General features: G+C 40.5%; 1 protein-coding gene across 1 annotated transcript in view; it reads left to right on the top strand.

The window, feature by feature from the left end:
- The window catches only part of DCAF5 (DDB1 and CUL4 associated factor 5), an 86,833-nt gene that overhangs the window by 38,425 nt on the left and 34,862 nt on the right, over nt 1-13,546 (top strand). The window contains exon 6 of the mRNA XM_073609737.1: nt 12,175-12,388. Coding sequence (XP_073465838.1) covers nt 12,175-12,388 — 214 coding nt within the window. The remainder of the gene's footprint in view (nt 1-12,174; nt 12,389-13,546) is intronic.

Here is a 13,546-nt window from a genome sequence, read left to right as displayed (position 1 = left end):
TGGTTTGAATCCCAACCACAACACTACCTGCCTGAAATTTGCATGTTCTCCCTGTGCTTGCGTAGGTTTCCTCCGATTACTCCAGTTTCCTACCACACTCAAAGGACATGCTGGTAGGTTAATTGGCTCCTGTCTAAATTGGCCCTAGTATGTGTATGTATGAATGTGAGTTAGGGACCTTAGATTGTAAGCTTCTTTAGGGCAGGGACTGATGTGAATGTACAGTATACTGTATACATTTTATGTACAGCATGGTGTAAAGTGTGGGCGATAAATAAATACCAATAATAAATAGTAGGAGGGTGGGCGAGGGCCTACACACAGTTTTTAGATACATGAATTTATACCTCAACATTAGCAACAACTGCAGCTTACAGCATTTTATCCCAGAGAAAGGACTTCATAATATAAAGATTTTATTAACTGAACTACAGCTGGGTCTTTGTTCTATTTAAACTCTTAAAGTAGACCTTAAAACATTTTACTGCAGGGTCCACTTTAAACCACTGAGTGTGCAAGAGTGACAAACTTGGTCCAAATAACACTAATATGACACGCCAGCTTTTAAGAGAACTAATTTGTATACTAATAAAGAGAAAAGTTCTTAACTTTTGATTGCGTTAATATCAATCATTTTTCAACGTTTCACTCCTACATATGTGACTGCAGTAAAATGTGTGGGTTGCTCAAGGCTCAATCCTGTAAGACTGCTTTGAATTGCAGGGATTGTTAATTGTATATTGCACAGCAAAATGTTTTAGCTTTTAAATGGATGTTTTATATAAAGCCAACAGTTCAAGTTTTACCTAAGTGAAATTGCCATTTACTTCCATGCAACAAAGCTTCATGCATACTTTTACATCTTCAATTGCTTAAAGGCTAATTCGAACTTTTGCGGAAAAAAAATTAATGCACCCATATTGATTAAAAAAAAAGTGCATTTATTTGTTTTTTGCAATGTAGTCAGCAAAGCACTGCAACCGCAGTGGATCGTGAATGCAATGCTCTGGCTCCTGCAGACTATTCTGTCAACTGCAGGTCTGTAACGAGGTACAGATTCTCAATAACGGGGCTGGAGGAAGTACAGATTACAGGTGGGGAAACATCATCGCACTTTGCTCTATTGAGAACTACAAGTTCCTCCACCATAGTGGCAGATGGGACTCTTTTTCATTAACAGATTACTGTGAATGAATGACGTGGCAGTGTGGGCAGAGCCATGCACAACTGCACTGAATTCAAATAACAGGAGCATGGGGAGAAGAACCCTCAAATTCCATTGGGGTGGGGTGGGTGGGCTGGAGACTGTGATCATGGTTCATGTTAAACCCTAAATATATATAAAGACAAAATTAACTAAGGCCCCTTTCTCACAGGCATGATGATCAGGTCCGCTTGTCAATTTTTTAGGTGGACCCGATCAGAAGGTTCATTCATTCCTATGGACAGGCAGGTGTAAACGGACTTGTGTCTGTTTACCCCCGCATACCTCCAGTCTAATCAGGCCCACTGAAAGAAAAACAGAAGGGGGTCTGTCCTCTTCCGTTTAGGCAGAGCGGATAAGAGGTAGTGGAGTCCATTTACTCCATAGAGCTCTGTCTGTGTCCGCTCTGCCGAAACTGAGCAAACATGGATGTGTCATCCGCCCCCACTCCGCTCCCCTCCAATAAGCAGGGGATCAGCGCACAGATCCCCTGCTGATCGAAACGGAATCCAACACATGTGAAAGGGGCCTAAAGGCCCGTACACACGATAAGAAAATTGGATGGAAAAATTCGTACGACGAGCTGTCTGCCGATTTTCGGATCGTTAGTACGGTGCTTTCAACAGCCGATTTTGCTTTATCGCTTTAGCAAAAGCTGGATGTACAGACTATAACATTTTTGTCGGATGTGAACTCATTGTTCGATTTTCGTTTAATTAGTATGGTTTTTGTACGAAAAAAATTGGAAGAGCAAGACTACACATGCTCAGAAACGAAAAAATGCATACAAAACTATTCAACCTATTACGTCACTTCTGACGTTGTATTGTGAGTAACCTCTTCAATTTCGACTAGCATGCCGCAAAAAAACAGGTTCGGTTGTCCGAAAATCGGAACGTGTGTACGAGGCTTTAGTCTTCAGGGAAAGATGGACTCCTCTTTGAACACTTTGTTTAAAAGTTAATTTCACCTCTAAACATTTTTTAAAATTAAATCCAAATATCTATATTTAAATACATGGTCTTTACAAAACAGTCATGATTGTTATTGAGTTAGCAAAATTAGATTCTCTATTCTGATTATTAATTTAATGGCAAAGATAGTAAAAGCAAAGATGTGCTGAGCGCAATGCCACATTGTAACCAGTAGAGGGTGATGAGTGTCTGTTCTGTGAGTAGGTTTGTCTAATGTCTACAGTCCTGTACAAAACCAAAGCACATCCCTGGCAGGTCCTAACAAGAACACTTCCAGACTTCACAGGGAGTCACATTCTTAAGATTTCTAGCCTTGATTGGAAAGCAGGGCTCTTCAAACATGACACACTATTTACACTGAGCCTCAGGCTGGGAATACAGCTGTAGCAGTTCTGAGAGTCAGGCATTTAGTTAGCAAAAGTCTTCTTTAAAACAGTTGATCTTATAAGGAAGAGTAACTTGTAAAATCTAGTGCTAAGTATGTCTGTGTTTTCACACTTTGGTGGGACATACAATAAATTGCAGCATGCTCCAAAGTAAGCTGTACCCACTGTCTACAATCACAAGATCAGATTCATATCAGACAGATGCTTCAGTTATTTGTGTCCTACTGCTAATTATAATGGCTTCTATATTCTAGCAACCTTGACATAGAAATGATCAGTCTATATTTATTTATTTCTTGGTCTGGGAAAGAAATAAATGTAGCACCAAAAAACACTTCTCTGTCTCCTTTTCTTCTATGCCAGAAAGTACCTGATATTGTACTGGAAGAGTCCAACGGCTCCAAAACTTTTTTTTTTTTTTTTAAATCCAACAAAGTTTTTTTATTGAAGATTTAGCATCTTACGTTGCTAGCATTACATCTCACTGTAAAACACATCGTATGTGCACCCGCCACAGAGGTCAATTCCTATATCACGGTAATCTCAACAACACAATAACTTCAACATATTCCATACATTTCTGCACATATCTGAGAACCAAAACTACTACCTCACAAGTGACCTACAGTTTTCTGTTTCCCCGAGAGGAGCATAGTTAACCAGCATTAAGCCCAAGTAACCAAAACTTCAGTTTTATCTAATTCAGAAGTGTCACACTCCATTTCATCACGGCCGCATCAGCATTATAGTTGCCCTCAAAGGGCCGGTTGTATCTGTAAGACTTTATAAATGTATCTACTCTTTATCATAGTAAATAATTGTCTCTGCGTTCAATTATTATGGGTTTTAAAAAACCGAACACACATACTCACCTAGGTGGATGCAGCATCGGTTCGGCATCTGGGTGGATCCCGACATTACAGTTGAGAGCTCTCCAGAGCCTGGACTGTTTAAATGACACCAGCCAACAACGGACTTTAGCCTGCTGTTGGCTGAATATGGGTCACAGGAGTGCAGAACGAAGTGCACTCCTGTGACCCACAGAAGAAGTCGGATCAAAAGAGCTTTGGCCCTACTTCTTTAAGGAACAACTAGCTGTGAAAGTATAAGTCTAGGAAAAATAATGGTAAGCAGATATTCAAGTGTAAAGCTACGCTGTGTGCAAATTATTAGGCAAGTGAGTATTTTGACCAAATTATAATTTTTATGCATATTGTCCAACTCCAAGCTGTATAAACTTAAATGCTCATTGGATTTAAGCATATCAGGTGATGTGTAATGAGGGAGGGTGTGGCCTAAGGAGAGCAACACCCTATATCAAGGTGTGCATAATTATTAGGAAGCTTCTTTTCCTCAGGCAAAATGGGCCAAAAAAAAATTCAACTGACTCTAAAAAGCCAAAAATTTTAAAAAGTCTTTCAGAGGGATGCAGCACTCTTGAAATTGCTAAGATATTGGGGCGTGATCACAGAACCATGAAATGTTTTTTTGCAAATAGTCAACAGGGTCCCAAGAAATGTGTTCAGAAAAAAAGACGCAAATTAACTCCCAAAGATTTAAAGAGAATCAAACGTGAAGCTACCAGGAACCCATTATCCTCCAGTGCTTTTATATTCCAGAGCTGCAACCTACCTGGAGTGCCGAGAAGTACAAGGTGTTCAGTGCTCAGAGACATGGCTAAGATAAGGAAGGCTAAAACCCGACCACCACTGAACAAGTCACATACATTGAAACGTCAAGCCTGGGCCAAGAAATATCTAAAGACAGATTTTTCAAAGGTTTTATGGACTGATGAGATGAGAGTGACTCTTGACAGACCAGTTGGATGGGCCTGTGGCTGGATCAGTAACGGGCACAGAGGTCCACTTCGACTCAGACGACAGCAAGGTGGAGGTGGGGTACTGGTATGTGCTGGTTTTATTAAAGATTAGCTAGTTTGACCTTTTTTGGTTGAAGATGGACTCAAAATCAACTCCCAACCTATTGACAGTTTTTAGAAGACACTTCTTTCAAGCAGTGGTAAAGAAAAAAGTCTGCATTTTTCAGGAGGACCATGATATTTGTGCAGGACAATGCTCCATTGCGTGCATCAAAGTACTCCACTGCGTGGCCAGCCAGTAAAGGCCGTAAAGATGAAAGAATAATGACTTGGCTGACCTAAACCTTATTGATAACTTGTGGGCCCTTCCTAAATGGGAGATTTACGGTGAAGGAAAACGGTACACCTCTCTGAACAGTGTCTAGGAGGCTGTGGTTGCTGCTGCACAAAAAGTTGATCATCAAGAAACTGATAGACTCCATGAATGGAAAGCTTATGAGTGTTATTGAAAAGAAGGGTGGCTATATTGGTCACTGTTTTTTGACATTTAAGAACAAAAATTTTTATTTTGTAATTTTTGAGTTGTTTGTTTATTATTCTCACTTTTAGGCCCCTTTCACATGATCGGATCCGCCTGTCCTTTTTTCAGGCGGATCCGAGCGGGCCACCGATTAACTTCTATGGGCAGGCAGATGTCAGTGGAGATCTGTTCGCTGACATCCCATCCGACAAGATCCGCTCAAAACAGATGGATGACGATATGTTCGCCATTCATCCAGCGGATCGGATTGGATGAAAACAGACAGGGTGTCTGTTTTCATCCGATCTCCCCATAGAAAACAGCGGGGCTCTGACAGGTCTGTATCTGCACAGTGAGTGGAGATGGACCTGTCATCCGCCTGCTCAGCAGGGATCAACGAATCGATCCCACCCTGAGCTAGCTGAGTCCGTACAGTGGATCCGCCCTGTGTGAAAGGGGCCTAACAAATGAAAATTCAAGTGAGATGGTATCGTTTTCCTTTTTCATTTAGTTGCATAATAAATCTGCACACAAATAGTTGCCCAATAATTGTGCACACATAGATATTCTCCTAAGGAAGCCAAAATCTCACTATTACTTTCTTAAATATTCAGGTTTGAGGTTTATTAACATTTTGGATTGACCAAGAGCACTGTAGTAGTTCAATAATGAAATGAATCCTCAAAAATACAACTTGTCTAATAATTGTGCACACAGTGTATTGTACAATTTATTGAAAAATTAGTTTTGGTAACAGAAATCATCAGACAAATATTACTGTTACATTAACTTGTTTAACTTTTTGGTCCTAGTTGAGACAGGCATAACAATGGCAAACCAAATAAGTGTGCTCTGATCTAATGTGCAACCTGCAGAAAGTGTCTGGAGAAAGACCAGAGGAGGGCTGGAGTCAGCTGAATGCAGAGACCAGGGGTGCTGCGGTTGCACAGAGTTGCAGGATCTGTAGGAGGAGTTCTGCTTCTCTGCTGCCAACTGCTGAGACAAGGTGGGGGCGGAGACGAGGGGGGGTGACGCAGCTGCAGGAAGGGCGAAAGGGCCACATGAAATGGCCTAGCCGTCCGGATTTGGCCCGCGGGCCTTGTGTTTGACACATGTGAACTAATTAATGAGTTTCTTTGTTGACATGTATGGCCAGGGGATGCCCATAAAAAAATTGACAAAATACAGTTAGGTTGGGTGAAATTACCATCCACATCTATATAGGTCCTTGCATTTATCCACATCCTATTGGGTGCAGGCTTGTGTGTTTATCGTATAATTGTGATGATTTATCTTGGATGCCAAAAGAGAGACCACATTGCTAAACAGTATCAATAGGCAATGGCTTTTTTTGTAACATTGCAATTTTGACAGGATGTGCGTACATGGCTGCGTAAATGATGATGAAATTGATCAAACTTCAGGCCAGTTGCCCACCTTTCTCGTGTTTTGAACATGTTTTGGTACTGGTCTTGCTATCTTATTAAATATCCTAACTGATACTGTTTATGGAACACGTGTGTTCTTGCTTGTAGTATGCCAAAACTTAATAAAACTTACCCTTTTTTAAAAAAAAAAAAAGTGCTGCTGTACAGGAGGCCATCAATACAGAATTGTGTATTATATAAATGTAAAATATATTTAGGGACCTATCTATAAAGCAGTAGTTTAGCGTTGCTACGACCTTACCACTTATACATGGGCACATTTGTCTACAAAATGTTCTATCAACTCTGCATTTGTAAAATGCAGAAACGGTATCGTTTCCTGTGGATAGCCCTGTCTGATATTCCTTTTTTTAAATAGCCTCCATTATGTGTTTGTTTAGTGAATAATAACTAGATTAATATGGGTTTTTTATTTGTTTTTTTATAGTTGCCTGGAGTTTAGCTTTCAATGTTATAAATCCTCATTTACCCAATATGTTGGGAAATGCAACGCCACAGAGACTTGTGGCACCTTAAAAATGGCCTGGGTAATGCTCTATTGTTGATAACAAGAAAAATTTACATAAAAAACAAGTGGCCTGGGTATGTCACTGCTGAAATGTCACCCCGAATATATGCACGCAATCTACAAATACACTGTCTTACAGAAAAGAAAATATCTGCAATAAGATTCCCTGCCCACAAAAAATGATCCAATTCAGTATATATTTATGGCTGCAAAACAAACAGGTCATGGAAGTCCCCACATTGCAGACTGGTGATTATCAAAACTTACTGAGCTTAGATGTTCATAAGAAAAATGCTTACATTGATACTCATACACATGTAAAATTCCAGAAAGTTTAGACACGCTGGATGAACTGCCGTTTACAGTGATAACTTTTGTCAGTTTTTTTAATTACAAAACACATATTAACTTTCTGTTTTGTCTGCATTTTACCTTTTCTGGGGCATATTGTGTTGTAAATATAATTTTTCATATACAGTATAATAAACATTTCCCAGTAGTTTATACATAAATTAAAAACCAGCATGTGCCAAAAGCTATTTTGTATGCTAATTATCAAAGGGATGTGTTCTGTGTTACTGTGAAAAATGTTCTGTATTTCGGAGTGGTTGCAGATTTCCAAATGTAATGCACAGGAGGCTAACTCTTTAAATCATTTTGGATTAGTGTGTAGTAATTACGATCACGATACTGACAAGCATGAGCTATAAACACAGGTTTTTTGTTTTTGTTTTTTATACATTTCTTCCTCAGGACACAAAAAATGTAACCAGTCTTTAATTGTTTCTCTAATCTGAAGATTAGTGTATGAGATGAGGCTTGTGCTGACTTGTCTACTAGTGCCAGCATCCTGTTCATTTACTTACAGTAGATGTTGGTGGAGTATCGTGGTCTGTATAATGTCCTTACTTTCCCTTATTTGCTTAGAAAACATAAAAGTACCAGCCATATGAGGTGGTTAGCAGCAAGTATATGCTTTGACCAGACACTCCTGGGAGCTGGCCTTAATCCAGGGGATAGTAGTGATTGACACCATCCCAGATTATCAATTCTTCAGTCACACGGTGTAGGCACAAAACACACAGAGCCCATAATCGTTATGGTATCTACTCTGACCAGAATCAAATGCATTTGCAATCTTCTCACGCCTGTGGGCAATATTAAAGCAGTTTCAGTAAGGTTGTTATCAATTTTTGTTCCAGCTCGACAGCCAATGAAATTCTGCTGTGGGTTCAAGAGGTTGGGAAATGGCAGTCCTGTTAACTGATGGCAGTGTAGTGCTGTGCCTCCATTTTTTTTAAACCTCATCCCTATGCAGAGAGTACAGGAAGAAATGCTGATCTGGCTGCCTGGTATTTACTGAAGAGAAGTTGGCCTTCATCGTAGGAAGTGACATCACAAGTCACCTCAAACCAAATGAGCCTGTTAAGACTGCATTCATTTTTTTTTTTTTTTTTATCTCTTTTTTGTTGCTTTTAACAATAAGTACGAAATTACAGCCTGAATAGCATGCTACACAAACTAAACAATTCAAAGCATCAGCACTAAGTAGCTAGTACAGCTTCATGTAGGGATGAGCCCGATGTTCAAGTCGAATGTAAGTTCAACTCGAACATCGGGTGTTCGCCTGTTCGGCCGAATCGCAAACAATTTGGGGTGTTTGCGGCAAATTCAAAAGCCGCTGATAAAAGTCTATAGGAGAAATCAAAAGTGCTAATTTTAAAGGCTTCTATGCATGGTATTGTCATAAGTGTTTGGGGACCTGGGTCCTGCCCCAGGGTCATGTGTCAGTGCAAAAAAAGTTTTAAAAATGGCGTTTTTTTCGGGAGCAGTGATTTTAATAATGCTTAAATTGAAACAAAAACAGAGAAATGTTCCTTTAAATTTCGTACCTGGGGGGTGTCTATGCCTGTAAATTGGCGCATGTTTCCCGTGTTTAGAACAGTCTGAGAGCAAAATGAAATTTCCAGTCCATTACCAGTCCCTTTGGGTCTGGTATGAATATTAAGGAGAACCCCAAACCAAAATAAAAAATTGCGTGGGGGTCCCCCCAAATTCCATACCAGGCCCTTCAGGTCTGGTATGGATATTAAGGGGAACCCCGTGCCAAAATTTTAAAAAAAATGACGTGGGGGTCCCCCTCAAAATCCATACCAGATCTGAAGGGTCTGGTATGGATTTTAAGGGGGACCCCGTGCCAAAATTTAAAAAAAAAATGGCGTGGGGGTCCCCCCAAAAATCCATACAAGACCCTTATCCAAGCACGCAACCTGGCAGGCCACAGGAAAAGAGGGGGGATGAGAGAGTGCCCCCTCCTGAACCGTACCAGGCCACATGCCCTCAACATGGGGAGGATGCTTTGGGGTAGCCCCCAAAAGCACCTTGTCCCCATGTTGATGGGGACAAGGGCCTCACCCCGACAACCCTTGGTCTGCGGGCAGGGGGCTTATCGGAATCTGGAAGCCCCCTTTAACAAGGGGACCCCCAGATCCCGGCCCCCCCCCCTGTGTAAAATGGTAACTGGGTACAAATGTAACCCTTCCATTTCACAAATAAAATGTAAAAATGACAAGACACGGCTTGGGACAAGTCCTTTTTTTTAAAAAATAAAAAAATAAAAATGTCCCATGAAGTCATCTTCTTCTCTTGCGCCGCCAAAAGGACTGAAAAAGAAAAAAAAAAGAAAAAACTTGACCGACCCGCCTCCATGGGAGGCTCCCGCTACATGACGCATCTTCGCTTTGACATCTCTTTTATAACTGAGGGCAGGGCCACACCGTGACGTCCCCGGGTGACCCCACCCCCCTCTGACGCACGGGGACAGCCCTATGGATTTCCTGGGGTTTCAGAGGGGGCGGGGCCACCCGGTTAAGTAAAGACCCTTCAGGTCTGGTATGGATTTTAAGGGGGACCCCACGCCATTTTTTTAATTTTTTTTTTTTTAATTTTGGCGCTGGGTTTCCCTTAATATCCATACCAGACCTGAAGGGCCTGGTATGGAATTTGGGGGGGACCCCCATGCAATTTTTTTTTTTTTAATTTTGGTTCGGGGTTCCCCTTAATATTCATACCCGACCCAAAGGTGTACTGGTAATGGACTGGGGGATCCCATGCCGTTTTTTTCAATGACTTCTTTTATCTGTATTGCCGGGACCGACAATTATAGCCGCGAGTAGTTTTAAATTACTTTTTTTCCTTTAGAAATGTCATTTTGCTCTCGGACTGTTCTAAACACGGGAAACATGCACCACTTTACAGGCATACTATAGTCACCCCCCAGGTACGAAATTAAAAAGAATATTTCACTTTTATTGTTTCACTTTAAGCATTATTAAAATCACTGCTCTCGAAAAAACGGCCGTTTTTAAAAGTTTTTTTGCATTCATACATGTCCCCTGGGGCAGGACCCAGGTCCCCAAACACTCTTTATGACAATAACTTGCCTATAAGCCTTTAAAATGAGCACTTTTGATTATTCATGTTCGTGTCCCATAGACTTTAACGGTGTTCACGTGTTCGAACAAATTTTTTGCCTGTTCGCATGTTCTGCTGCGAACCGAACCGGGGGCTGTTCGGCTCATCCCTAGCTTAATGATATATAACGTACTTTTCGGGCATAAGAGTACACAATCTGACTATAAGAGCTGTCATTTTTGGTCTGGATATCTGCTTGTTTGGTCCTATTATAATTTATAAAATGTATACTGTACAATCGCCTTCAGATTTCCCAATAACTGTATGATTCAAGAGAATACTTGATGGAATATAAAATGATTGTGTAAGTAAACCCTCACAATACATTGCTCTCAGTAAATCTAAAGAGATTTGTACAATTTTACTAACTTGGCAGGCTACAGCTTTGTGGATAGAGAAATAAGGGCCCTTTTACACTTTCACATTTCTATTGCAGTGCATTACTGCAAGCTTGTTAATGTGCTATATTTCACGTATTGCCCTAAGGCAATATTTATTTGAATATTAATTTATTTGGAATGAGCAGCTAATGTCTGTCAACAGAAGAAAAAATGTCTCTGCATAACGCAATGCACCATAATGCATGGGAGCCTTTTCTGCCTGATGTAATATAATGTGTTCAACAGCTATTCTAAATATTGGGAACTGCAATGCACCATCTGAAGTGTGCATAAAGGTGTGAAGGCCGCCTAAATCTGGCCAAACACTAAAAGGTTTTTGAATAAACATTTCTCATCAGTACATATGATGACTGATGGATGTCACTTAAAAGTACTTCAAAATTAGGTTTGCTTTAACATGTGATTTTGAAATGAATGTAATTTCGTGAACCCAAACCCCCATCCACTGTTAGAAATTAATTTGAGAAAACTTTCCATCCTGGACCTGCTGTCGAAAACAAACGTCAATTTAACCCCACTAACAATTTGAAAATCGAACTCTCCTTTAAAAGTTTTAAAACAAAGTTCTTCTAGTGTATGGCCAGCTAAAGAAGATAAGTGAGATGTTAAACTTTGCTTATTTAACCCAGCTAGAGGCTCTTTGCAGGTTGCAACCAATGTTCTGGACAGCAGCTAGAACTGGTAGATGATCTGACCTAAATTGGAAGGGATAATTAATACTACAAGATTGTGAAATGCAAGTCACTTCATGTTTTAAATAGATTCACGGGTGAAGATGTAAAATAGCATTGAGTCAAGATTTTGTGAGTGTATGAGGCAGGGTGCTGACTAGTTTCCGGTGAGAGTTTAGTGTCCTTTAGGCAGAGGTGGAACAGTACAAGTTAGGACATCCAAGAATAGAGGATGATAAACAGTGATGATGACCTAGGGCAACTAGTCCTGAAGATGCATACGGTTTAGCTGATGGATGTCATAATGGACATCATTCTTAGCACATTCATACCTCTGTCATCATCCTTTATATCAGCAATGGGTAACCTAAGGCTCTGCAGCTGCTGTGGTACTACAAGTATATGGGTGTGTCCATAGATCTGTTAAATGGCAGAGTGGCAGATTCTCTATGAATGGGACTTGCAAACCTTTTCTTATTAGTGTTTATGATTATAGATTATTATTAATTTTTAAATACTCAATTTACTTGATTTACTGATATAGGCCATTTACACACAAACTGGTGCACAGTAGTATTTTCAAAATTCTTTTTTTTTCTTCTGTTACATATGGAAAACCCAGCCTCGGACATTGATCTCGATTGTGTTGGAACTGTGTGGGCACAGTAATAATAAAACCATGGGGTTTGCTAATTATAGGGATTTGGTTATGAAAATTATATTTATGAATACAGACGATTTAATGTCTACATTATATTCTCTATTTCAGCTCCCTGCTACGCTATGGTGGAAATCTCTCCCTGCAGAGTGCAATGAGCGTGAGATTCAACAGCAATGGCACACAGCTGCTCGCTCTGCGCCGCCGATTGCCTCCTGTCTTGTATGACATTCACTCACGACTGCCCGTATTCCAGTTTGACAACCAGGGTTACTTCAACTCTTGTACAATGAAAAGCTGCTGCTTTGCTGGTGACAAAGATCAGGTAAGGAATAATAGTGCTGAATGATTAGGCAGCATAGATAAAAAAATACCTTCATTGTACCCAGTTATGTATTAAAAGCAATCTAAAACTTTTTTTTTTTTTTTTTTTGTAAATTAAACAAAGTTTTATTTAGTCAAAAGTGCATACGTGGTATGACATACATCCCGGGTATAAAACATATCATACAAGTGCATAGTCATAAATTACATATTTAAAGTGTTGTGATCACATGAGAAGATTGCTCCAGGAGGTGACAGTGGGTCTTGCCCACAATAACCGTGAGGTGAGAGGCCTACAGTGAGATATTTACATGGTGAGAGAAACACAAGTTATGTTATGAACAGGTGTCGGAGTCCTACAGCCAGCGGTCCCAGATTTTATTGTATTTGGCAGGGCACCCTCTGTTGACATGTATAAATTTTTTGTACGGTAGGGTGTTGTTTACTTCCACCTTCCACTCCACAAATTTAGGGGGCAGGGGTCTCATCCAGTTCTTAGCTATCACTTTCCATGCTGAGAACAGCATCTCGTGTAGGAACATCTCTTTATTTATCAATAGTATCAGGGAGCAGCCCAAGGAGGCATTGTTTTGGGTCCAATGTGATAGGAGAGCCCATGGTGTCGAAAGGTGACGTAGAAAGGTTACAACTTGTGTCCAAAGACCCTGTATTTTGGGGCATGACCATAATAGGTGAATAAACGTGCCTATCTCTTTCCCACATATTTGGCATAGGGTAGATTGGGTATTTTTATACCTAGCAACCCTGAGGGGGGTGAGATATGCCTGATGGATTATGTAAATTTGGGTTAGTCTATCGGAGAGTTTAGGTGAGGCAGCCTTGCAGGATTCCATGGCCTCCTCCCATTCCTCATCCTCTAGCGGGCCTATCGCTCTCTCCCAACGGGGCTTAAGGCCGTATGCTAATTTGGTGGAAAGAGGGGTGGAAAGCATATTGTAAAAGGCCGATGTTAGTTTTTGGGGAACTGTATTCTTGACTATTGCCATGATAACATTAAGAGTAGGCTGAGGGTTGGATGCTGGAAATTGAGTTTGGGCGCATGTCTTACTTGCAGAAATCTAAAGAGCATGTGGTTAGGGAGTGTGAATTCTTTAAGCACAGTGAAGGTTTTGAGGGTTCCATTTGCAGTTAGTTGATG

This window comes from Aquarana catesbeiana, linkage group LG13 (assembly GCF_042186555.1).
Source record: "Aquarana catesbeiana isolate 2022-GZ linkage group LG13, ASM4218655v1, whole genome shotgun sequence".
Taxonomy (NCBI): domain Eukaryota; kingdom Metazoa; phylum Chordata; class Amphibia; order Anura; family Ranidae; genus Aquarana; species Aquarana catesbeiana.
Note: the sequence above shows the minus strand (reverse complement) of the source record. Positions and strands in the feature narration are given on the sequence as shown.